The sequence below is a fragment of the Vipera ursinii genome (genome assembly GCF_947247035.1).
Source record: "Vipera ursinii genome assembly, chromosome: 14".
NCBI lineage: Eukaryota > Metazoa > Chordata > Lepidosauria > Squamata > Viperidae > Vipera > Vipera ursinii.
Window position 1 is genome coordinate 4,457,721 of NC_139527.1, and position 27,097 is coordinate 4,484,817.

Sequence of the window (27,097 nt, forward strand, 5' to 3'; positions counted from 1 at the left end):
ACAACTATGAGCGTCCAGTCATGCCGGCCACATGACCACGGAGACGTCCTCGGACAAGCGCCGGCTCTTCGGCTTTGAAACAGAGATGAGCACCGGCCCCTAGAGTCGGAAACAACTAGCACGCATGTGCGGGGGAACCTTTACCTTTACCTTTTATGAGTACTTATTGTAAAGTTACATTACATTAACTTTACATTACATTAACTTTACAATAACTGTCTCCTCTCCTCTCCCTCTCCTCTCCTCTCTCCTCTCCCCTCCCTCTCCTCTCTCCCCTCTCCCTCCCTCTCCTCTCTCTCTCTCCTCCTCTCTCCCCTCCCCCTCTCCTCTCCCTCTCCCTCTCCTCTCCCCTCCCTCTCCTCTCCCTCTCCCCTCCTCTCTCCCTTCCCCTTCCAGCCCTCTCCTCTCCCTCTCCTCTCCCCTCCCTCTCCTCTCTCCCCTCTCCCTCCCTCTCCTCTCCCTCTCCCCTCCTCTCTCTCCCCTCCCCTTCCCTCCCTCTCCTGTCTCCTTCCCCTCCCTCTCCTCTCTCCCCTCTCCCTCCCCTCCTCTCCCTCTCCCCTCCTCTCTCCTCTTCCTCTCCTTCCCTCCCCTCTCCCTCTCTTCTCTCCCTCTCCTATCTCTTCTCCTCTCCCCTTCCCTCCCTCTCCTCTCCCTCTCCTCTCTCTTCTCCTCTCCTCTCTCTTCTCCCCTCCCCTCCCCTCCCTCCCCTCTCCTCTCCTCTCTCCCCTCCCCTCCCCTCCCCTCTCCCTCTCTTCTCTCCTCTTCCTCTCCCTGTCCAGAAAAGTGGGACAGCCCCTTCTGGAACACTTCCCACATCCCTTTTCCTTATCTGTGACCTGAAACATCTTTTATATACGAGTCTGCAGCTCCTCCGTCCTGTCTCCCAAGATCTTTCTCACAGACCGTTGCAATAATTTAATGGGTTTTCCCCCACCACGGGCACGCGACCCTTACAGGATTCCGTACGTCCTTCCGTGTCATGCACCAACCTCGGTCAGCTCCACGTTAGCTGGGTCACCCGTGATGGTACCGTCCGGCTGTTTATAACCGGCATAACGGATGAGCTGGGAGTTCCAGACCCGGAAGTCGTGTTTGCCATCTGTCCTCTGGGGGAAGATGGTGATGGCAGATCTAGGAGGAGGAGGAGGAAAAAAAGGGGGCAGGGTTTTAACACTCTAGGAATTAAAGCCCACCGGTCTGAAAGTTGCCAAGCTGTTTTAGACGGTCTTGTTTGATTCTGCACAATAGTTGGAGCTGCATCCCTGGAATGGCGGGGCCTGCCTGAAAGCGGAGCTTTCTCGCCTCGCTTCCTTTCGCGAATAGCGTTAAGCTCCTTTTAGCTTTTACCGTACTATTTTTCCATCTGGAAATAAAAGGAAGGCCGGCCTCCAATTTACAGCAATTATAGCAATTCAGGAACACGGCTGCAGATGCTTTGGGAGAGGGCGGTGTAGAAGGGGTGGGGCAAGCCACGGGGAGCCACAGGTCTCTAAGTTGCCACCCCACGTTCTATAGGCAGCAAGCATCTCCTCCCGAATCCTTTGCATACAATCAATTCGAGTGGGAAATCCATCCCGTTTTAGACTAGAACGGTTGGCTTTTCATTTTATGTTATTTTTTATTTTATTTTATCCGTTTGCACCCCGCCTTTATTATTTTTACAAGTAACCTGCTTCCTCCTATTTTCCTCACAAGGCTGAGAGAGGGGGGACTGGCCCAAACTCACCCAGCTGGCTTTCATGGCTAAGGCAGGACTAGAACTCAGAGTCTCCAATTGACTGGCCCAAAGTCACCCAACCGGCTTTCACAGTTAAGGCGGGACTTGAACTCATGCTCTCCTGCTTTCGAGCCTGGTGCCTTAACCACTAGACCAGGGGTCTTCAAATTTGGCCCTTTTATGACTTGTGGACTTCAACTCCCAGAATTCCTCAGCCAGCGTGCCTGGCTGAGGAATTCTGGGAGTTGAAGTCCACAAGTCATAAAAGGGCCACATTTGAAGGCCCCTGCACTAGACCAAACTGGCTATGGGAGATTCTAATTTTGGGTTGCTCCGTTGTTTGCTAAGCTTCTCAAGCAAAGATAACAAAACGGGTCTTGGTCCAATGCCATCATGCCATTTGGGCATCAACGCGTGCCCGTGCACACTCTCTCTCTCTCTCACACACACGCACAAGTACCTGAGGTTCCCTTTGTTCGTGGCATATTTGATGTGGTTGCAAATGTAGTTGAACATCCCATGGGCTGTGGTACAGTCCCGGGCATCAAAAACCTGGAAGAATAGAATAGAATAGAATAGAATAGAATAGAATAGAATAGAATAGAATAGAATAGAATAGAATAGAATAGAATAGAATAGAATAGAATAGAATAGAATAGAATAGAATAGAATAGAATAGAATGAAGAGAGATTGGAATAGAATAGAATAGAATAGGATAGGATAGGATAGGATAGGATAGGATAGGATAGGATAGGATAGGAAAGGATAGGATAGGATAGGATAGGATAGGATAGGATAGGATAGGATAGGATAGGATAGGATAGGATAGAGTGGAGTGGAGTGGAGTGGAGTGGAGTGGAATGGAATAGAATATAGAATCTTTATTGTCACTTTAAATGTACACTAATCAGCATAACATTAAAATGAAATTTTGTTCATTCAGCTCTGAAAAAATACCATTATGCATATGAGGACCCAGATTGTTGGGGGCAATAAGCTGACTTTGTAATAATGCCGCTTCGGGGGGGGGGGCGAAAGCCCTAATAAGCAGGCATATACATAGAATGAAGGCTATTGCTAAGCACATTGGTTTGTGCTTAAATTGTAAGCTGCCCTGAGTCTTCGGAGAAGGGCGGGATATAAATGGGATTAAAATAAAAAAAATAAAATAAAAATATACCCACATACACACACATATATGACATCACAGTCTAGTTCGAATGTATACATATACATGGCGGAGAAAAAAAAGAATCCTGCAAATTTACAAGATGGATGGCATAAGGAAGAAAGCTGTTACAAATCTAGTAGTTCAGCTATAAATACTTCGAAACCTCCTCCCAGAGGGGAGCAACAGGGACTACAAGGACTACAAAGAGAATGAAAGCCCAGTTTTGGTCTTGCAGAAGAGAAGGCAGTACTGATGTGTAAGTTTATCCATATAATCGTACATTTTAAATGCTGAACGGCTGTCATGTGCAGTAGCAGAAAGATTTAATTTCTGCAGACACGGAAGGCAGGCTGAGACCTGAAGGTTTTAAGATCCTGAAGAGCCAACTAAAAAAACCGTGTAAAAGAAGGAAAGAATTTGACAGCCCTTCCACCTTACATCTGGAGCTGGCTCAGCAAATAAACCCGCATAAACTCTTAAGCAGGCTTTAAAATGAGTTCCGTTGTTCATGTAAGGGGAGAGACTCTATTTTCACATGCAAATCTCTGAAATTGAGGATTAACATTTGCCCCAGAAAGGTTTTTTGCCACTCCGACATGCCTCCAGTTGATGGAGATTTTTCACCCTTTTGGTTTCATGAAAAGAAACCCCGCATGGGCCAGGCGTAAGTGCTTGCAAAAGCCTGAACTTAAAATATTTGGAGGGCTTGTTTTACATTGGATTCCCCAAAGCTTCTGGGAGTGCTTCAATGGCACTTTCAGCCTTCTTGTAGGCCTCTTAACTGCCGTGCCGGCTTGCCAAGAATATTCATACCTGCTAAGAACAATCTGCCCTTGCCAAAGTAAAAGCACGTAGGCAGGTGGCCTGCTGGCCATGTCCCTGAGTTCCCTCTCACCTGCAGCTTGGACCACTGGATCCTCCCCACGCAACGAGACGCATTACGCCAGGCGTGCTTGGCCCCATAGATCAGCTCTGTGTCGTGCAACTGGTAACTGTCCGTGGCTTCTATCTCCTTGGTGACTTCCACCAGCCTTTCCGTGTGAGCCTTCGAGCCAGACCTGCCAGGCCAGAGAAGGAAAGAGGTTGGCCCTCATTCATGCCACTGTGGTGGGCAAAGTCGAGTTGCGCAAGGCAATCCTGCCCCAAAGCGAAACCTTTGTTTTCCCAAAAGGGAGCAGGCATTGTGCCAAAGTTGGCAATCCTCACAATCACAATGAGCACAAGGAGATTCAGAATGTGGAATAATAGAATTGGAAGGGGCTTTGGAGGTCTTCTAGTCCAACCTCCTATACCATTCCAGACAAAGGGCTGTCCAGTCGCTCCTTAAAAACCTCCAGTGATGGAGCACCTACAACTTCTGGACGCAAGTCGTTCCACTGGTTAATTGTTCTCAACGTCAGGCGGTTTCTCCTTAATCCTAGCCTGGATCTCTCTTTGATCAGCTTCCATCTAGTAATTCTCTCAGGGGCTTTGGAGAATAGATTGACCCTATCTTCTCTGTGACAGCCTCTCAAGTACTGGAGCATGGCTATCATGTCATCTCTCGTCCTTCTCTTCGTTAGACTAGACCAGGGGTCTTCAAACCTGGCCCTTTGATGACTTGTGAACTTCAACCCCAGAATTCCTCAGCCAGGCATGCTGGCTGAGGAATTCTGGGAGTTGAAGTCCACAAGTCATCAAAGGGCCAAGTGTGAAGACCCCTGGACTAGACATTCCCAATTCCCATAACCGTTCATCTTATGTTTTAGCCTCCATTCTCCCAAATCCTCTTTGTTGCTCTTCTCTGCACTCTTTCTAGGGCAGGGGCAGGCAACCTCAGCTCTTTTATGACTCATGGACATCAACTCAATTTGCAAGCATAGCTGACTCAGGAATTCTGGGAGTTGACGTCCATGAGTCATAAAAGAGCCGAGGTTGCCTACCCCTGTTCTAGGGTCTCAACATCTTTTTTTGTATCATAGTGACCAGAACTGGATGCAGTATTCCAAGTGTGGTCTCTCCAATGCAGTACAAAACCGTAACACGGCATCACATGATATTGGATAATTATCTTGGAGATTTAGCCTCTTCATCTCTTCTAACTCTGGCCACTTTCAAAACACTCATTAACGCGGGGAGAAGAGAATCTGAATGTCCAAAGACGCTTCGTTTCTATGCGGTGTTTTAGGTCAGACAAATTGTCTTTACTAATGGCCCACCAGGATGGGCTCAGAACCCTGAAGGAACATGCCATAATATTTCAGCTCATTTCAAGGCTTTTATCGACAATTCTTTAGCCTCTTTTAATGTAAGAGCAATTTGTTGGTGGAAAATAAATGCAAGCAAAACTAAAAGCCATATCTGCCAAATTAATCATCCTAAGCACAGTTAGAACCATCCAGGACAAAGAAGCACTGTATTTCCAGTTTTTCCCACAGCATTCGACTCCTTATTTATGGAGCTAAATCCTCTTTCCTTCCCCTTCCTTATTATGGAAAGTTATCCTAATCCAGAGGTCTCCAAATGTGGCAACTTTAAGTCTTGTGGCCTTTAACTCCCAGAATTCACCAGCCACTGGGGAATTCTGGGAGTTGAAGTCCACAGGTTGCTGAATTTGGAGACCTCTTTCCTACCCAAATGTCATCTTTGTTCTGCAGAGGGGAGAGCATGTTTGAACAAATTAAGGGCAGATTCATGCCAGACTTATATAATTAACCAGGAAGACTCTAAAAGGTAAAGGTAAAGGTTCCCCCGCACATGCATGCTAGTTGTTTCCGACTCTAGGGCCCGGTGCTCATCTCCGTTTCAAAGCCGAAGAGCCAGCGCTTGTCCGAGGACGTCTCCGTGGTCCTGTGGCCGGCATGACTAGACGCCAAAGGCGCACGGAACGCTGTTACCTTCCCACCGTAGTGGTCCCTATTTTTCTACTTGCATTTTTACGTGCTTTCGAACTGCTAGGTTGGCAGAAGCTGGGACAAGTAACAGGCGCTCACTCTGCTACGTGGCATTCGGGATTTGACCCGCCAAACTGCTGACCTTCTGATCAACAAGCTCAGTGTCCTAACCCACTGAGCCACCGCATCCCTTATAGGAAGACTCTACTGTCCCCTTATTTTAAAGGCCCATCCTTAATTTGCAAGTAGGCTACCCTGATCGTGGCCAGTGGGAAAGGTTGGTGCAGGGTTGCCCATGGTCAAATCCCTTGCAGAAATCACGACAGTTTCTGGGGCCAGGAATCGCGGAGGCCTCCAACTTACCTCTTGATGGAGGAGTAGTACTGATCAATGAATTCTTTGGCGAGGAGGAGGAGCTGATCCTTCATCCGGACTTCTTCCGGTTTGCGGACATGCTGAGAGGGTATCATGATGGACCCCATGCAGACCTGCTCACTGCAAGGGGTCACCTGAAAGATAAGAGATAGGAAGTAGAAAGTAGAAAACCACCTGGTCAAGATTCTGTTCACCTGTTGAAGGAGTTCGAAGAACACAGTGGATGTGCAGAGGATGCTCCGGGGGGGGGGATGGAACAGATTCATAAATATTTTTTATTTGCTTATTAAATTTATACACCGCTCATCTGACCGTCGTGGGACCTGCTCTGAATCTCTAACGCTCTTAAGAGTTTAACACATCACTTTGGCTGCTTACAAAATACAAAACGACCTGCGTTTGCAAGAACCCCACACCTGAAAAGAAGCAGCTTGGCAAATGTCTCTCTTGCACGAATATTATGAAAGAAGGAGGAAATATATATATATATATATTATATATGTAAATTTTTAAATTGCTAACAAAGAATTAAGGGAGACTGATATGCATTTCAAACTTATTAGTTTTCATCAGTCAGCCATACCCTTCTGAGATTCGAACCTGGGCTGATTGCACATTAGGCAGTTGTTTTCACCTCTAGGCCACAGGCTCTCTCTCGCTTTGTTAGCTGAGAAGCAAGGGGAGATATGTGTCAAATGCTTGTTAACTATTTTTAGAAGGTGAAAACAACTGCCTAATGGGCAATCAGCCCAGGTTCGAATCTCAGAAGGGTATGGCTGACTGATGAAAACCAATAAGTTTGAAATGCATATCAGTCTCCCTTAATTCTTCGTTAGCAATTTAAAATTTACAGAAATAGGAGCTGTCACCAGTGTGACTACTACCTGTCGATGGCCTTCAGGTTAGGCTGACACAGGAAATAAAGATTTGTCCCATGTTTGGGGCCTAGCAAGGTAATCTAAAAATAGTTAACAAGCATTTGATATATATATATGTATGTATGTATGTATGTATGTATGTATGTATGTATGTATGAATGTATGTATGTATGTGGATATGGATATGGATATATATATTGTATATGTATATGTATATCAAAATTTCTATTCTGCTCCTTCTATTTGATTTAAAAAAGAAAAAAAATCAGATGGGGAAATCAAAGCTCCTTTTGTAACTTTTCTTTCGGTTGTTCCGGTGACGGCTTTCGTTCCTGTGCTCCAGTCACTTTTTCTTGAAAAGGCACAAACAACACGCTGTCTACATTTCTATGAAAGCGGTAGAGACGGAGGTCTTTGAATCTTTTTTTTTTCCTCTTTTTCTTTTTCTTAATGATCCGCCCTGTGTGGAATTTGCCCGCTTCGCAGCTGCTGCACCCTAGATGGATGTTTTTAAATGGTGCTATCCTCTGGGACCTTCTTATTTGCATCTTAAAAAACCTTAACTACAAAAACAACAACAACAAACCCACCCATCCCCAAAAAACCCCCCAAAACGATCGCATCTACCCTAGGTCTACGTTCTCTCATTTATTCATATTTCCTTTTCGCTCCCGATTTTGTTTTAGTGGTGTTTTGCTAATCTATCACGCACGTGCGCTCAGGCGCATTGACTGAACGGCAAAGGAGCATTTTTTTTCCCAGCTAACCACCGCATATCGCGGCATCAAGATCCTTTGTGGCTGGCATTCTTTCATGTGGCACCATCAGAAAGAACCCTGATATGAATGGTGCACTAAATGGCACTCTGCAGTGGTTTATCTACGCACAGGAGGCGAAGGGAAGAAGAAATACCACAACGGGAGATATGGAGCGGGGAGACGGGGACTTAGCTGAAGAACTGAATCGGGGTACAAATTAGTCACTCGGCAACTCCAGAATTAAAGATTCAGTCATTTGATGAAGAAGGCTTGAATGCAGAAGGGAGGAAGGGAAACACACGGGTGGAACGATCAAAGAAGTCCAAGGAGGAATGGCATTTACTCCCGTTTGCAGCTCCACTGCAGGACTGCACTATCCAGAGAGGAGCAAAATAAGGGACCTTGGAGGTCTTCCAGTCCAACCCCCTGCTCAGGCAGGAGACCCTATATTATTTCAGACAAATGGCTGCCCAGTCTTGAAATCTTCCAGTGTCGGAGCATCCGCAACTTCTGGAAAGCAAGCTGTCCCACTGATGAATTGTTCTCAATGTCAGGAAATTTCTCCTTAGTTCTAGGTTGCTCCTCTCCTTGATTAGTTTCCATTCATTGTTTCTTGCAACCGACAGACAAGGTAGACACTTGCTTTGAAAAACCTTCGCTCTCGATGCCCTCCCGCAAGGTTTGATCTCAATTCTGATGCTCCTTGGCTAATTTTCCACCATGTTTTTTTTTCTTCTTGAACCTATGTCGTTATGAGAATTTTAATGGATGATGGGTTCCACCATCCACCCATACCTAAACAACTTCTGCTGCTGCCCACTTGGCCAATTTTGAAGCTTGTGTCATGCGTCATGGCGCACCCAGGCAACATGACAATAACTTTGTTTTACCGACCTCAGAAGGATGGAAGGCTGAGTCAGCCTTCATCCCCGTCAGGATCGAACTCCAGACTACTGGGCAGAGTTTGCCTGCAATACTGCAGTCTAACCACTGCAGTCTCCATTGTGCCACCTGGCTGAAACTTGAGGACTACTTGAAGTACCTCCCCCATTTTCTCCAGTCAAGCTTCCTCCTCTCTAAGGTTACTCGCAATCTTTGAGAATGAAGCCTAGTTGCCTGGATTGGCTGCTTTGCTCCGCTAATGCTAGAGCCGGCCCTTGAGAAAAGCATGTTCCAAGGAGGTTTCCTTGGAGATGGACCCCAAACGTTTGGAAGAATGCTCAAGCAGGCAGTCATCTCACTTACCATGGAGTACTTCAAATGCAAAGTATCGTTCAGCACACAGCCAGTTTCCCAGTTCCTCACTTTGGCAAAACGGGGGCATTTGGAAGGGCTTTCGTTCACCACTTTTTTGGTCGGCGACCACTGGCCAGAAGGGACCTGAGTAAATAGAGTAGAAAGAGAACAATGGTCTGTGAGATTGTTCGGTCCAGCCCAGCTACTCAGACAGAGGCCGATGATCACAGGGTTGGGGAAGTAGAGCAGAGAGGCAAGTTCCTCGGGCTGATGGTATGCTTGCACATTTGGAAGTGGGTGGTGGGCCCACTCACAAAATGGAGGTCCCCCAACCAGTTACCAAACCCTCATTTTGTAAAAGACCAACTAGTTCCTCACCATCCTAATAGGATCTTCACGGAACTCCAAAATGTTTCTGCAAATTGATGTGTGTGTGTGTGTGTGTGCACGTACCGTGGTAGGACCAGAAGAGAGTGGTGGTGATAGCAACATCAGGAAGAAGGAGCATGAGAAGCTGGAGATCTATCTATCTATCTATCTATCTATCTATCTATCTATCTATCTATCTATCTATCTATCTATCAATCTGTCTATCTATCTATCTATATCTATCTATCTATCTCTGTCTGTCTGTCTGTCTGTCTATCTATCTATCTATCTATCAATCTGTCTATCTATCTATCTATATCTATCTATCTATGTCTGTCTGTCTGTCTGTCTGTCTGTCTGTCTGTCTGTCTGTCTATCTATCTATCTATCTATCTATCTATCTGTCAGTCTGTCTGTCTGTCTATCTATCTATCTATCTATCTATCTATCTATCTATCTATCTATCTATCTCTATCTCTATCTCTCTATCTCTATCTCTATCTATCTCTTTATCTATCTATCTATCTATCTCTATCTATCTATCTATCTATCTATCTATCTATCTATCTATCTATCTATCTATCTATCTATCTATCTATCTATCTACCTATCTATCTATCTATCTATCTATCTATCTATCTATGTCTCTCTCTCTCTCTATTTCTTTCTCTCTCTCTCTCTCTCTCTCTATTTCTCTCTCTCTCTCTCTCTCTCTCTCAGCTAGCGATCTAGCTATTTATCTAGCTATCATAGTTAGAAACCACCCATCTCTCTCATGAAGGGACCCAGCTATACTACGATGCTGGAAAGAAATTCAGGGTTTCTTCTCACGCTCCAAATCACCCTCTTTGCTCCTCCAATCGAGCTGTTCTAGAGGGCTGCGGTGTCAGTCATCCTGAGGGTTACAGAGATTAAGACTTTGCAAGTGTGGGTGGAATTACCTGCTGAAAAAAGGCAGAGAGGAGAGAATTGCCAAGGGGGTGGATTGTCAATCAGAAGCAGAGTGCATGCTTCAGAATTGCACATGATCCCCAATTGTTTCCTCATAAAGGTAAAATTTCCTTCAAGTCAAGCTGGGGATTTCAAGGACTAATCCATGTAATTTTCTTTGCCACTGTTCAGAGGTGGTTGACTCTTGCTTTACTTCTGGGGTATAAGAAATCTACTCTTTTTCTGGCTAATACCAGAAACCTACTCTAGTTGTAACTAGGATAAAGCCTATTTCACTTCCTAGCCCAGACAAAATTGTACAGGTTCTGCTCAGTCCTTCTCAGCCTTGCAAAGTAGTCCAGGCAAGAAGAACACCAGCTCTATTCGCATTGTAAGCTTGTATGAACAGAATCTTGCACATCTGCAAGTACATTTTGCCCCCACTCTGCTTTTACTGTCCAAGAAACCAGAGATCTCAGATGCTTGGCATTCCTTTTGTGAGTTCAGCCTCATCAGGTCTGATTGTTGCCTACTCTGCAGCTCTTCAGATAAGCTCTTATCTGAAGCTCTTATCAGCTTCAGATAAGGCTACAGATTTTATCTCCTTTTGCAAATGTTGATCAACTGAGAACATTTACCCAGGTGAACACTACGAAAACCCCAGGAATTTTTTTCAAGGGTTCAAAAATTGGGGAAGAGATTTCTTCCCCCCCCACCACCACCTGCCCTCCTGTTTGTTTCACTGTACAAACAGGGGAAGAAGACGTGGCAGCCTCTAGACAAGGGGAAAAAAATAGATTGGGGTCAAAAGGTAGACAATTTATTTAAGGAGCAGTGGGGAAGAAGTGACCTCTTACAGGAAATTCCTCTCTCTGTGGAAAAATTTATTTTTGAACACACTGTTCCTCCTTCCATGCGCTCCCTATAGTCTTTAATTGAAAACGTGGCACAGGTAGCAGCATATCAAGAAGCAGAATTGAGAAAGCATTAAAGAAATCTTACAGAAGTGACAAAACATATAGCGATGGGTTTCTACTGGGGCATTCCCCCCAAGTGGTGTGCGGATTGGAAAACAGGAGCCAAGGAAAAGGAGCCCATTTCCTAGGAACTAATGAATGGGGACTGTGACTATGAACTAATGTGACTGGGGACCTTGGAGGTCTTCTAGTCCAGCCCCCTGCTCAAGCAGGTGAACCTATAGCCTCTTCTTAAAAACCTCCAGATGGTCATCTGCCGGCACAGGAATTGAATATCAAAAGCAAAGAACAGTTGATGGCACTTTAAAAAGTAGTCCATGTATGAAAATAATAATAATAATAATAATAATAATAATAATAATAATAATAATAATAATAATAATAATAATAATAATAATAATAATTTTATTTATATACCGCCCTTCTCAGGGCGGTGAACAGGGCAAATATAAAAAATACAAAAATACAAAAGTTAAAAGAAAATTAAACATAGGTAAAGGTAAAGGTAAAGGTTCCCCCGCACATGCGTGCTAGTCGTTTCCGACTCTTCCGTGCCAAAGGCGCACGGAACGCTGTTACCTTCCCACCATAGTGGTCCCTGTTTTTCTACTTGCATTTTTACGTGCTTTCGAACTGCTAGGTTGGCAGAAGCTGGGACGAGTAACAGGCGCTCACTCTGTTACGCGGCACTCGGGATTCGACCCGCCAAACTGCCGACCTTCTGATCAACAAGCTCAGCGTCCTAACCCACTGAGCCACCACGTCCCTATAAAATTAAACATATGCCCGACTAAAAACAGTAAATACAAATATTAAAAATGACCATAAAACCCAACCCATCCCCCATCAGGCCATGCACATGGGAACATGTGCATGTACATGGGAACATGTGCATGTATTGAATGCAGACCCCGCTCTCTCTATTCTGCCTTGGTCATACTGCAAGGTTTACTTCTGGGCCCCACAGTTTAAGGAGAAGGTTTACTTCTGGGCCCCACAGTTTAAGGAGGACATTGATAAAATAAAGTATGTCCAAAGAAGATGAAGTAAAGATGAAGGGGGAAATAAAGCACATAGGTTGGAAGATGAGGTATTTTAGCCTGGAGGAGAGAAGGCTGCAAAGACAAGAGCATTGTCTTCAAGTATCTGAAGGGCTGTAATGGGAGGAAGGGGGCAGAATTATTTAGCAAACAAGACAAGAAAAGCAAGGTTAAATAAATAAAGAGCAGATTTTAGTTGGATGTAGGAAAATATCCCTAGCGGTCAGAGCTGTTAAACAAGGGAACAGTCTCTTTTGGGACATAGTAGAGTCTCTTCCATGGAACTCTGCAAGACTTTTGATTAGGAAAGTTTTATCCATAGACTCTTGCACTGGGCAAGTGAGGCTAGTTTAGATGATCTCTGAGTTCCCTTACGTTCTATGAATTTTGTAGTGCAGAACATTTTTTCCTGCCTTTATAAAAAAAAAATCAGTTGACGTTTCCATTTCGCCCCATAGGAAACCTTCATCCTTCTGTAATACTTGCTTTTTTTAAATAATAATAATAATAATGTTGGAAGGGACCTTGGAGGTCATCTAGTCCAACCCCCTGCTAAGGCAGGAAACCCTATACCATTTCAGACAAATGGCTGTCCAGTCGTGAAAGAAAGAATACGCTGGATGGGGTTGGGTTTTTATAAATAGTTTTAATTTTAATATGTATTAATTTTATGGGCACAATGGTTGAATGGCTTTTTAATTTTTTGTATTCTGTTTTTTATTATGTATTGCCCTGTTCACCGCCCTGAGTCCTTCGGGAGAAGGGCGGTATACAAATTAAATTATTAAATTAAATTAAAAGCCAAAGCCAAACGGGAGAAAGTGGAGGAATAAGCAAACTTTGGCTCCGAGTTACGAGTAGCTGAAGGTCTTTCCCCACTTTCTAAAACACACTAACAAAACAACGCCGCGATTAGGAGGCCTCGGGAGACGGTACAGAAGGAACAAAATTTAGCCTGTTTTTTTAATTTAATTTTATTTTTATTTCCCGATATCAGGTCTAGAGTAGGTGTAAGTTTCAAACTGCACTCCAGTTCTAAAACTCATTATGAAAATCGTAAGCGGTTTGTTTGTTTGTCTCCCTTTCTTTTCGGGAACAGCAATAAATAACCTTTAAGGTCATTCATACAATCTTAAAAGGAAGCGGCTTCAAGGTGAAGCAATTAAAAGCTTTTCCGATTGTTTCTGGTTCTTATAATTCCACCCCCCCTCCCAGGAAATGCTCCATTCTGTGTGGGAAGTTTATTCTTCAGCTAATAAATTTGGGCGTGTAGAAATGGGTAACCTCGAAGCTGGAAATGGGAGAAAGTAGAACTGGAAACCAGTACAGATACTCGCTGACTTACAAGAGTTCATTTATTTTTTTATTTTAATTCCCTTTATATCCCGCCCTTCTCCGAAGACTCAGGGCGGCTTACAAGCTTAGCAGTAGCCTTCATTCTATGTACATGCCTGCTTATTAGGGCTTTCACCCCCCCCCCCAAAGTGGCATTATTACAAAGTCAGCTTATTGCCCCCAACAATCTGGGTCCTCATTTTACCTACCTCGGAAGGATGGAAGGCTGAGTCAACCTTGAGCCTGGTGGGACTCGAACCTGCACTAATTGCAGGCAGCTAGTGTTACTTAAGGAGGCATTAGTGACCGTTCAAAGTTGAAAGTCGCTGGGAAAAGTGACTTATGACCCTTTTTCACACTTGACGACCATCGCAGCATCCCCGTGGTTTATATTCGGCTGCTTGACAACTGTTGCTTCCACGTTGTCTTTTAAAATATTTTAAAATATATACCTTATCCAGAATGCTGAGGGGAATGGGTAGCTCTGAAGATTAACAAAACAAACCAATTCTTTAAGAAATAAGCCAGACCTAGTCTGGCAGATTTCAAATTCAGAAAGCCCCCTACAATTTAGACAAACTCCCCCGAACTTTGCTGAAAGTGAGATTCAGACAAAAGTCCTTTTTTGGGGAGTTCCACGAGTGATAATAATGTGTGCAGTAGAACCAGCAGGCATTTCCTCAACTGGGGAAGTTGAGAATTAACTAGCAATTTTTTTAAAAAAAAGGAAGAAAAGGAAGGAAGGAAGGAAGGAAGGAAGGAAGGAAGGAAGGAAGGGAGGGAGGAAGGAAGGAAGGAAGGAAGGAAGGAAGGGAGGGAGGAAGGAAGGAAGGAAGGAAGGAAAGAAGTAAGTAAGTTGATTTTAAGAGGGAAGAAAGAAAGGAAGGAAGGAAGGAAGGAAGTTGATTTTAAAAGGAAAGAAAAAGAAAGAAAGAAAGAAAGAAAGAGAAAGAAAGAGGAAGGAAGGAAGGGTTTATTTTAAGAGGGAGAGAAGGAAGGAAGGAAGGAAGGAAGGTTGATTTTAAGAGGGAGAGAAGGAAGGAAGGAAGGAAGGAAGGAAAGAAGTAAGTAAGTAAGTTGATTTTAAGAGGGAAGAAAGAAAGGAAGGAAGGAAGGAAGAAAGTTGATTTTAAAAGGAAAGAAAAAGAAAGAAAGAAAGAAAGAAAGAAAGAAAGAGGAAGGAAGGAAGGGTTTATTTTAAGAGGGAGAGAAGGAAGGAAGGAAGGAAGGAAGGAAGGAAAGAAGGAAGGAAGGAAGGAAGGAAGGAAGGAAGGAAGGAAGGAAGGAAGGGAGGAAGTGCAGTTAGGATTTGGTCTTTTTTGTTGATCTGTTTAGCTTCTGGGTTATTCGGCCATATTATCCACCAATTGCTGATGGCGCCATGGACAATTCCATGGCGAGAGACACACTGAGTTTTTATTTTTGTGGATGCAGAAGGCACAGTTAATCCACTACCCAGATTCCTCAGAAAACTGTAAAATCATGCCATCTCCCAACTGCCCATCATTGCCAGAGACTCCCCTTATGGCCTGCCACCTACCTGGTCCTTGTCTGAAGACATGTCGCTTGGCTTGGGGCTGGTTTCAGATGCCCCCCACTGATCATTCACGACTCGGTCGCTCTCCAGCTGCGTTGGAAATGTCCTTGGCGACTTCCGGCCCGCTTCCCAGAAACTGGTGAAAGGTAAAAGCAGACAGCAACCCATGAGTCGTGAGATTAAGTAATAATTGGGCTCAAACCAGGTTCCGACATTAACCGTGCATTCCTGAGTTCTAGAGCAGGGACAGCCCTAGTCAGCTTGCATTTGCTTGTTGCAAGTACAGGCAAGCTTTCCCGTCTGTTTTTTGAATACAAGTTCTCACACAATCAAGAGTTAGTCCGTGGCTGTACAAAGGAACAACGGAAACTCTACTTTCTGCCCAAAATAGAATTACTTCTGGCCCTTTGTGGAGAGCGAAAAGGAGAAACAAAACCAAACCACAATCAAATCAAATGGATAGTTATAAACTGAACTTGCGTTGGATATTCGAGGATCGCCGGAATTCTTCCGTAACGGAGCCTCAAACGTTTCTACAAGACATTTCTGATAGAAAGCTGTTTGATTCCTGGCCATTCCCGGATTCTTGTGGGGTTATTTTATGACTTTCAGTCCAGCTTGCCAAGGAGAAACCTGACACTCTGGTGTCATACAGGTGCGGATGGAATGGAATGGAAGCTTGTCTACTCAGTAAAAGCTAACAAAGTCCCATCAAAATACCTCGCGCTACTCTAAATGGGTGTTGTGGCATTCCTGCAAATAAATACAATGGGACTTAGCTTAGCTTGGTGGCGGTCAGATTCCTGGTTCATTAAAAAAAATATGGGGAAAAAAAAGTATTTTTAAAGAAACCAGGATGGATGGGTCCATGCTGAATCCACAGCCACACACTGCCTACCTGTTCTACTAGAAGAATTCCATGCAAAAAACACCGACGTTCCTGCCACAACAAAGGAGAATTCTTCTAACTTTCAGCCTGCTCACCACCTTCCATATTGGTGAGAGAGCTGCAAACCAAACGTGCAAACCTCATGCCAGCATCCCTCAGCTTAACCACAGCTCCTTTAACGACAGCTCAAAGTTACTGAACAGCAGTGAAAAGAAGTGACTTAGGACCGTTACGGCGTCTCGGTCGTCGCGGGATCAAAACTCAGAGGCATGGCAACTGGCTCATGTTTAGGACGGTGTCGCAGCGTCTGCTGGGGTGTGTGTGTCACATGATCCCCTTTGGCAACCTTCTGACAAACAAAGTCAACGGGGGAAGCCAGATTCGCTGAACAACCGTGTCACCAACTTAACAACGGCGATGATGGACTTAACAACCGTGGCAAGACAGGTTGTAAAATGGAGTGAAATTCATTGAGCAACTATCTTGCTTGGCAATCTTAGAAATGTTGGGCCCAGCTGTGATCCTAACATGGGGACTACCAATATTAACGAGAGAGTGGCCATACTTCTGAACCAAATATTATTCATGTTATTCCCCCAACCATATTTTGTTGACAGTTTTGGGGTTCACTCCTGTTAGTTGATCATCAGGGCTCTGCCCCAAAGAAAAGCAGATACAGAAGCCAGAGATTTGAAGATTTTCTCTGTCCCTCCATCTCTCTTCTTTAGAATCTCCTTTTGATCTTCCCTCTCCCATGCCAAGTTTAGTGTCAACGCTGCTAACCTCGGATGTTTTTGCATTGACAACAGATGGAAATGTAGCCATCTTTTCCCCTTTCGCTTTTAGAGTTAGATGATGCTGGGAGGGAGGTGGGATGTGAATGAGAGTCCAGCTAGACATAACAACACGAAACCTAGCGTGAGAATCAAGGTTACTGAGCCCAGAGCTGATAAAAAAATTGGCAGGCCTGAGAGCTGGAGAAGAAGCCCGCGCTTTAAGCTAATTGGGGAATGTGATTTAGGACCATTAATTGGAGGAGGGAATTGTGCTTTAATACTAGGTGCCCAGCGGAGGGGAATTCAGTTTTGGGCTTCGATTATGTAAGTGCCGATATTCTGCTACTCAAATAAAAGATTCTTTAAGGTAAACAATGCCTTGAAGTTCTTTTGAAGAGTTTCATCTGTCAGAACCATGACATTTAGCTGCTTGGCTCTAAGGAGACTAAAGTAGTCTCCTCTAGATTGGATCCTCAGGCTTTTGACTATATTTTGGGCAAATAGAGAAAGTTGCTGAGGTCTCAACCATTTACCCTTCTGATCGCCCCATTTTTCCTTAATGCAGAGATTATTTTCTAAAGGTTACATGTGGGACATCAATACAATGCAGGGAAAGGACTCAGCCCAGCGGCAGACAATCGAAATGTCGTAATAGCACACAAATCATTTAAAAAAAAAAACACACATAAAGGAAAAGGAAATGAAACTCCTTAAAATAATAATTATTCATCACTGGATTGGAGGAATTATTCCCCTCTTTAGAGAGCAACACATACAAAAATAGGGTACAGAATCTACCAAGGCATCACCAGTCCAGGGGAAAAAAAAGAATTGTTATCTCTCTGGGCAGACACCCCCTCCCCCACCAAAAAAGTACAAAATCCCCATCTTGGTTGTTCTCCAGGGCTTGGGTTAAAGGCGTTAAGGTTAGGGTTAGGTTAGGTTTCGTATTACATGATTGTTTTTACTGAAGATGGATGTATATATACCCAAAGTCATGGTGGAGTTGGACAGCCTTCAATATTTTTTTAAAAAAAATAGAAATTAGAATAGAAATATGGAATGGAATGAAATATAGCAGAAAATATAGAGTAGAGTAGAGTAGAGTAGAATAGAATAGAATAGAATAGAATAGAATAGAATAGAATAGAATAGAATAGAATAGAATAGAATAGAATAGAATAGAATAAAGAGAGATTGGAATGGAATAGAATAGAATAGAATAGAATAGAATAGAATAGAATAGAATAGAATAGAATAGAAATTAGAATGGAATGGAGTAGAAATTAGAATGGAATGGAATGGAATGGAATGGAATGGAATGGAATAGAATAGAATAGAATAGAATAGAATAGAATAGAATAGAATAGAATAGAATAGAAATTAGAATGGAATGGAATGGAATAGAACAAAACAGAACAGAACAGAACAGAATAGGAATAGAATAGAATAGAATAGAATAGAATAGAATAGAATAGAATAGAATAGAAATTAGAATGGAATAGAATAGAATAGAATAGAATAGAATAGAATAGAATAGAATAGAATAGAATAGAATAGAATAGAAATTAGAATGTAATAGAATAGAATAGAATAGAATAGAATAGAATAGAATAGAATAGAATAGAATAGAATAGAATAATTTAATTTAATTTAATTTAATAACATTTATATACCGCCCTTCTCCCTGAGGACTCAGGGCGGTTCACAGGGCAGAATAAAATAGAATAGAATAGAATAGAATAGAATAGAATACAGAAAATATGAAATGGAATAGAATGGACTGTACTGGACTACACTAGCCTAGACTACACTAGGCTGCATTAGACTAGTCTAGAAAATATGGAACAGAATAGAACGGAATGGAAAAGAACAGAATAGAATAGATGCAGGAACTGATCCAGTTTCTTAGCAGTTGGTAATCACCTTGCTCTCAATTCATCCATCATTCTATTATTTTACATACCGGTATAAACAACGAGACTTAGCTATACTAGTTAATCCTTTGGGCATCCCTTCCAGAATGCTTGACCCTCAAAGGTACTTAAGGATCCACCTAGCTTTGTGGCTAGTTTATAGTCTTGCAATGTTGCACCTCAAGTCACAATCGACAGGAGAAAGAGAGAGAGAAAGAGAGCACGTTTTACTCTGCCGTTTTGTTTCACAGCTCGCAAACATGGAGCGCTACCTGAACTGCAAAAAAATCCGGCGAATATACAATGACTTCAAAAGCAGAGGTACCCTCACTTCAACCTTCAGTGATATTTATTTCTTCTGGCATTAAAGTGACTTTCTCCATTATGGGATTTATTCCTGTGTATTTACAAGAACATATCAAATCATTCACACCACAGGGTGCTGTTTCTCTTTCATTATATCAGTATTGTGCATGCATACTGAGACACACAAACACACACACGCACACACATGCACACGCCGAGCAAAACTGAATTCTACGCGCAAACACAAAGGCTTGCATTCTCCCAGGGTGCTCATTGTCTACTTTTAAGAATAAGTACATCACAGGTCCAAGCAGGTTTTTTTTTTTAAAGAAAATTTCCTCTCGCACTTTGTATCAAAGCCACTTTAAACAAACCAACAAAAAAAAGGTTTATTTATTGGATTTTTAATTTGGAATGGCCTAGGAACAGAACAATAAATCAGGAAGTGACTGCTTCAGACCTTATTTCTGTGGGACCATTGTTTCTTCGATACAGGTACCACACGGGGACAATGATATTAATTAACTTTGCGGGATTTGTTGCAAAGTCAAATCTAAGTGTAGTAAAGCAGTTTGGAAGACGATTAAAACACACACAAATGCTAAATTAGCATCCTCATGGCACTAGTCAGAATCAATAAAATTACTCAAGCTGTGCAATGCTTTGGATTGCAGAGTGTGTGGGAGTATGAACGGAGCAATTGTTACAACTCATTAAAGCAGTTGCATCTGCCTCTAGGTATGGTGAAGTTCTGAAAACAGATGCAGCTGCTTTAATGAGTCACAGGCAGGTGCGCTATTCTTCCTCCTGTATATTCTGAAACAGTAATTTGGACCGAAATCCAAAGCAATGCAAGTCTCTATTAATTATCTTTTATGTCTTTTTTATTCTCTCTAATGACTGCATTCACATAACCAACCAAACTTAGTGAATCTATGTTGTTTGGTGTGTCAGCGCCCTAAGTAAACCAAACCAGGAAATGAACTCCATAGGAAGGTAAAAAAAAACACAACCAAACTTCTTTATCGGTATTGGGTATAATAGCAAAACCTTTCAAATCTAATTTGTGCCGTGCCTCCTCCTCCTTCTTATACTCCAGCGACCCACTGAACTGAGCTGCTTCTGAATTATATTTCATTGCTCGGGACTGAAAACATTTCAACCATCTTTGCTTAGGGAAGAGTTCTTGCTTTTTTTCCCCCCCCTGTCAAGGCCTTCTTCCCCACTCTCTACGAAGTGTAAATGGGATTTAAGAAGTTTCTCATGTTACACAAGGAAGCAGGCGCAAAGTCAGTAAGGTGTCTTTGTCACTGTGAGTTGTGGGGTGGGGGGGCACGGAGGGAGGGTCAGCTGATCTCACTGTACACATGTCGTACTTTGACAATAAAGGTTCATTCATTCATTCATTCATTCATTCATTCATTCATTCAGACAGACAGACAGATAGATAACATTTATTGTCCATTTTTACTGGCACATATTAAAAATGGAATTTATTTGTTTTTGCGCGCATACACAACGCACATTTAAACATACTATATACCACATATGGATAGACCTACACCCTTACATGTAAGTAACATCTAAATATTAATCACTGCCCTATCTCGCTAAGTTTCCCTTTTGAAGCTAGCTTTGGGGCACGCTCGCACTTCCTTCAGAGGTTTCCCCAGCTCCTTGCACCCCACTTCCTTGGCTGGAGAACAGGAGCGACCACAAAGGTGTGCTTCAGAGCCAGGCCTTCCAACCTAGGTTTTCTAACTGCACAGATTATCTCCCGCATTTTTTTTAAAAAAAATGTGGAGGAAGTAATCTTTTTTTCCCCTAGCTTGGGTTTTTATTGTTATTATAGAATGGCCTCAATCAGATAAAGAGCAGGACCCAACTTAGCATGAAATGGCCAGCCAAGGACAAGGTGGCCCGGGCTGAAGATAAAAGAACATTCCATAGCATTAAAAAAAAGGACTATTTTATTGGCCTAGCGCCCACCTGAGCTTTTTAGCTGGCAGAGAAAACTCAGCAGGGTTGCTTATACGGTTAATCCTCGCCTTATGACCGTTTCTCACACTTATGGACCATCGCAGCATCTTCATGATCGCATGACCTGAATTTGGATGCTTGACAACCGCCTCATATTTAGGACGGTCGCAGTGTCCCCGGGTGGGGGAGGGGGGGAGGGAGGGAGTCACCTGATCCCGTTTTGCCCCCTTCTGACAATGCAAAGTCAAGGGGGAAGCCAGATTCATTTAACAGCTGGGTTGCTAATGTAACAACTGGAGGGATTCCCTTAACAATCGTGGCAAGAAAGGTTGGAAAATGGGGTGAAAATTCACTTAACTGGGCTCAGTTATGGACCCTAAGACTACCTGCACTGTTTTCAAAGTGTTCCTTAGCATGTGCAGACTGCAAGGTTGCCCTAATACAGACATGTCAAACATAAGGCCCGGGGGCCGGATCCGGCCCGCGAAGTGGTTTCATGTGGCCCCTGAAGCCATCCTGGAAACAGTGAGGGAACGGCCCCCACTGTCTTGGCCCTGGCCCAGAGACCCTCCTTCTGCCAGAGACCCCCAGATCTGTCCCACTCCTGCCCAGGCCCCCATAGGCACCCTTGATGCGAATGATGTAGAGCTGGCCACGCCCACCCACTAGGCCATATGCATTCTAGCCACGCCCACCCAGTAGGCCACGCCCGCCCAGGCCATACCCACCCGGCCCCTTGAGGGCAACCGCAATGCTGATGCGGCCCTCAAGGAAATTGAGTTTGACACCCCACATGGTCAGGCATGAGTAGCGAGCAAAGAAGGGATCTTCTTACAATACAATACACTACACTACAATAACAGAGTTGGAAGGGACCTTGGAGGTCTTCTAGTCCAGCCCCTTGCTCAGGCAGGAAACTCTATGCCATTTCAGACAAGTGGTTGTTGTTCTTCTACCTGGGTCCTGGAGATGTGTGGACTTCAGATTCTAGACTTTTCAAGGAGTTAGGATTTTAGGGATTTTAGTTCCGATGAATGGGAGAGCATTGCTCTGTCTACTAGATCACTGTTTCTGAATCACAGCAACTTTAAAATGGATGGACTACGACTCCAGAATTCCTACCGGCTGGTGAAGTCCATCCTAAAGGTGCTGAGGTTGAGAAACACCATTCTAGATCAAAGGGCCAAGCTCGAAATCATTGCATTTTTGTAAACTTAATGGCCCGTATGATGCCCCTACAAATTAGTTTTCTTGTCTCACTTAGTTCGGGATCAAGTAGCCTAATGCACCCCAACTTTTAAGATTTGCAGGAATGCAGAATGCAAATGTGTCTTTGTTGCTGGTCTGGGGTTTATAGCCTACGAGCTTTGCCTAGGGTGAAATGCGAGCCCTACCTCAAAAGGGCTGATGGTACAAGACAAAAGTGAAAAAGGGTTGATTTGCAAATTGCAAATTTAATGGGATCAGTTACTTACTAAGCAGGCCAAATCTAAACCCAGCAGCATCTAGTCAGGCTAACCTGGTCGAGCAGAGAATAAGGAAGAGAACCTTGACAAAAATATGCAATAGCCATTATTGTATGTAAACAAAAAGGGCTGAAACATATCTTTAGGTCTTAGGAATCAAGATGTTATCCAGAAGTGACTCAAGTATTATAAGTCAGGGTATACAAAAGAAGAGGACGTTTTCACTTTGGACAGTTGCTACGCCAAGGGTTGTACGTCACGGAGTATCTGTATGTAAAATGGGTCAATATTAGATATTTTCACATCAATCTACCTAGAGATGAAATAATCCAGGACATTTATTTATTTATTTTATTTATTTTTTTCGACTTACTATATACCGCCCTATTCCCGTAGGACTCAGGGCGGTTTACAGGGCAATTAAAATCATACCATACAAAAGTTTAAAAAAAATGAAAACAATTAATTAAATTTAAAGCCCAAAGTTTAAAAATGAAACATTAAAACCCAATTAAAACCCCTCAGTCTAGGCCCGACAGCTCAAAGAGCCAAGTTTTCAGGTCCTGGCGGAATGAGCGGAGGTCGGAGGCAGTCCTAAGTTCCATTGGAAGTTGGTTCCAAAGGGCAGGCGCACCCACAGAGAAGGCCCTCTCTCTGGGAGTCACCCGCCGGCAATCCTTCACCGGCGGTACCCTAAGAAGGCCCTCCCTGTGGGAGCGCACAGGATGATGGGAAGTGGATGCCGGCAGCAGATGACAGTGTCTGCTGTGGATTAATGCAACCTCCAATTGTTAATTGGCTGGATCAGCTCCCTTGGTTTTTTTTTTTTTTTTTGCTGCTGTCTCAATATCCTAACCCATCACTGACCTAAATGTGGAAACAGACCTTCTGTTTTTAAAGCACCCACCACTTTTATCCCTTCAGACCTAGTTATAATCTGAAGCCCCTGACACCTATCACCAACAAATTGGATTTAATGTACAGGATTCCTTCCGGTTTAATCCAATTTAATTTTGGCACTTCCTAGCTAGCTTGCACGGGCTGCATTTCACCAGGCAGCTGCATTCATACATGCTCAGCCCGATCAGTTCAGTCTGCTTGTTTCTTGTTGTCAATTTTTGTGGTTTTGTATTGCTTCCTTATGGCAGAGGCTAGATTTTATTTTTTAATGAATCCACACCAGTCGAATTTTAACTGGTTTGCAGCTACTTAACTGGAGACATTGAGGACGAAAAATTGATTTTTTTTAACCTGCAAAGCACCATTCTCCACCGGGGTTTCGCCCCTCCCTTAAACTGTGGAGGCAGCAATATTTCCATTCTATTCTTCTTCAATGAAAAAACAAGGAAATCCCAGGGTGTTATAAGATAAAAAAACACCCTGAACTTCACAGCTCAGAGGGAGGTTTAACTGTTGACTAATTTCCCTTTTTCAAACAGCCTACCTAAGAAACAGCTCCACAATGCACACCTCTATTTATTGAAAAGTTCTTGACAAGCTGCCTTTGTATGCAATAATCTTTTAACAGCTTATCTTGTTCCTGTGCAGGCCATTTTAACTCCCTTCTATGGCATGGAAAAGCCTTAATTTGCCTCAAGCGACATTAAAATGTTCCACTTCTATGTTGGAACTTAAGATTGCCTTCTCACGAGGCCACTTCCTCACTAGCATCATTCCTAGGTGTGTATTTGCATCTTTTGTCTAAGACACACCATTATACAAAGGCGGGTATGTGGATTTTTCAATTTTCAAAACTTCGTTTATTAGGTTTTTAAAATCCTGCCTTCGTTATTGGAATGGAATGGGATAGAATATTCATGAAAATCAAGACAAAAGCAAGTAATCCCTATAGGCAGTGTCCATTCCTTGACTGTCCCTCCATCCTTGCAAAGCAGAGAGATTGAAGAGGAAGAGATTTCAAGAGAATAAGCTATTTGCTCTTCTGCACGTTGAAAGTAATTCAACTTCACCAGCAGCAGGGTAAGGTGAGATGGCCTACAGAGACTGTTTTTCCCCCCTCCCCCTTCCCTCCCCCCCCATTGCAGAGTGAAGAGATTGGAGAGAATGGGATTGCAAGAGAGTAAGCTGTTTGCATAGCACACCAGCAGCTCCCCACTCTGGACTACGGCCTGACTGCATTTTCTTCTGATGAGCAGAATACTATAAGCAGGAGCTTGAGTTTCCAAAGAGCAAAGGAATGGTTCCAAGACAAACAAAAGCTGAAGGTGTGGAAATGGTGTGTGTGTGGGGGGTGGGTGGGTGGGTGGGTGGGTGGGTGGGTGGGGAGGAAGAGATGCAGTTCCACTCTCCTTTTTGCACTCATAATGAATAGATGCCATAAAAGCTGAAACGGGACCTTGAAGAAATGGCTGCATGTTGAAGTCACACATAATCCCAGAATAATAAAAAAGTAAAGATTTCCTTTTCCAACCCTGTCCAACTCTAAGGAGTGCTGCTCATCTCCTTTTCTGGGCTGAGGGAACCAGCATTGTCCGAAGACCTTTTCTATGGTCATGTGGCCAACATGACTATATGCTAAACTGGCTCACAGAATGCTGTTACCTCCCCACCGAAGTGGTACCTATTTATGTGCTCGCATCTGCATGCTTTCAAATTGCTAGGTGAACAGGAGCTGGAGCAAATAATGGGACCTCACCCTGTCACTCGGCGCTCAGCTCTCGAACCCAGGCTGTGAGCTTTCCAGCTGAAAAGTTCAGTGTATTTAACCGCTGAGCCACTGCACCCCACAGTGCAGGAATAAAAAAAGGTAAAGGTAAATGTTCCTCTGCACATGCGTGCTAGTTGTTTCCGACTCTAGGGGCCGGTGCTCATCTCCGTTTCAAAGCCGAAGAGCCAGCGCTTGTCCGAGGACATCTCCATGGTCATGTGGCCGGCATGACTAGATGCCAAAGGCGCACGGAACGTCGTTACCTTCCCACCGTAGTGGTCCCTATTTTTCTACTTGCATTTTTACGTGCTTTCGAACTGCTAGGTTGGCAGAAGCTGGGACGAGTAACAGGCGCTCACTCTGTTACACGGCACTCAGGATTCGACCCACCAAACTGCCGACCTTCTGATCAACAAGCTCAGCGTCCTAACCCACTGAGCCACCGTGTCCCTAGTGCAGGAACAGGACCCCGAAAAAGAGGAGAAAGCAAGGCCTCTCCTCTTTTTTTCTTTCCCAGGCACATGTCTATAATTAATAATCTGAAATGTACCGAGCACAATCAGAACACTTCCTCCTCGGGAATGCAAGATCGTCATGTGGAAACATAATATGCTCATGTAATCAGCAGCAGGGGGCAAGATAACTTTTCCACAGGATTCCAACTGCTTTGCCGCTTTTCAGAACTCACCAACAGGGATGTACTTGAGAGGTCGTTACTCAGAAGTTTAGACTTGAGTTCAAAAAGAAAAGAAAAAAAGATCTAGAGATAACAGGATACAAAAGCTCTGGAAGGAACAGTACAAAATTTCACAAAAGCCCTTGGGGTGGTTCGGTCTCTCCTTTCATCAATCCCACTCCAGAACACTGATTTACAAATTGAAAATATTTTCACAAATACCTCGTGGCTCACATCGTCGTATTTATTTATTTTTATTTTAATTCCATTTATATCCCGCCCTTCTCCGAAGACTCAGGGCGGCTTACAAGCTTAGCAGTAGCCTTCATTCAATGTATATGCCTGCTTATTAGGGCTTTCACACACACCCCCAAGCGGCGTTATTACAAAGTCAGCTTAATTGCCCCCAACAATCTGGGTCCTCATTTTACCTACCTCGGAAGGATGGGAGGCTGAGTCAACCTTGAGCCTGGTGGGACTCGAACCTGCACTGATTGCAGGCAGCTGGTGTTACTTAAGGAGGCATTAGCCCACTGCTTCACCAAGGCTCCTGTATTCATTCCTGTTTAAACTTTATGCTTAAACCTGGGGAGGAGAGAAACCAGACTGAATCTGTAAAGAGATCTCTCAGTTTGTAGCCAACAGCACGGATGCCTGAAGCCTTTCGAGGTTGCAAGAGCAAAATTGTTTGACGACAACATTATTCTGAATACATCCTAAAATGAAGGGAGTTTGGTCAAGTAGCTTTCAAGCTCCATCAAGCAAAATCACTTCTGGAGCGATTTCTTTTCTGCGGTACGCGTACGATTTCTTTGCTTTCTTTTTTGAAAGGGTTTCAGCCTTCCTAAATGAAACAAGAATTTGTTTATTGAAGGACGAACGATAATAATTTTAAGGAAGCCTTCCACTTAGTGTTACGTTGGGGAAAACATCTAGCTTTTTTTTTTTTACAACTTCTCATTCAAACTGACGAAGCATAGACTGTCTTCAAATAAAGGAAATAGGGAGCTTGCTTCGCTGAAAAAGTTCAAGCGGAGGCAAGACAAACTTCGTTTGGATTCTTGCACTGAACAAGAGGCTGGACTCAATCTTTTCAACGTTTCTTTCCAGCGCTGAGTTTTTTATACATATGACACACGAACATCTGCAGTCACCACAGCCCGCAAGCAACTCTCTTCAAGAGCAAAATGCTATCTGAATTTTATTTATTTTTATCTTCCCCT

The 27,097-nt window shown here is 43.5% G+C and overlaps 1 protein-coding gene across 4 annotated transcripts in view; it reads right to left on the reverse strand.

The window, feature by feature from the left end:
• NOS1 (nitric oxide synthase 1) overlaps window positions 1-27,097 on the reverse strand; it is a gene marked incomplete at its 3' end in the record, with an annotated part of 134,863 nt that overhangs the window by 34,413 nt on the left and 73,353 nt on the right. For all 4 annotated transcript variants that reach the window (XM_083373518.1, XM_083373519.1, XM_083373520.1 and 1 more), the window contains exons 3-8: window positions 15,201-15,333; window positions 9,019-9,153; window positions 6,126-6,271; window positions 3,785-3,947; window positions 2,178-2,269; window positions 990-1,131 (exon numbers count right to left, since the gene is read on the reverse strand). In XM_083373518.1, the coding sequence (XP_083229644.1) occupies window positions 990-1,131; window positions 2,178-2,269; window positions 3,785-3,947; window positions 6,126-6,271; window positions 9,019-9,153; window positions 15,201-15,333 (811 nt within the window). The remainder of the gene's footprint in view (window positions 1-989; window positions 1,132-2,177; window positions 2,270-3,784; window positions 3,948-6,125; window positions 6,272-9,018; window positions 9,154-15,200; window positions 15,334-27,097) is intronic.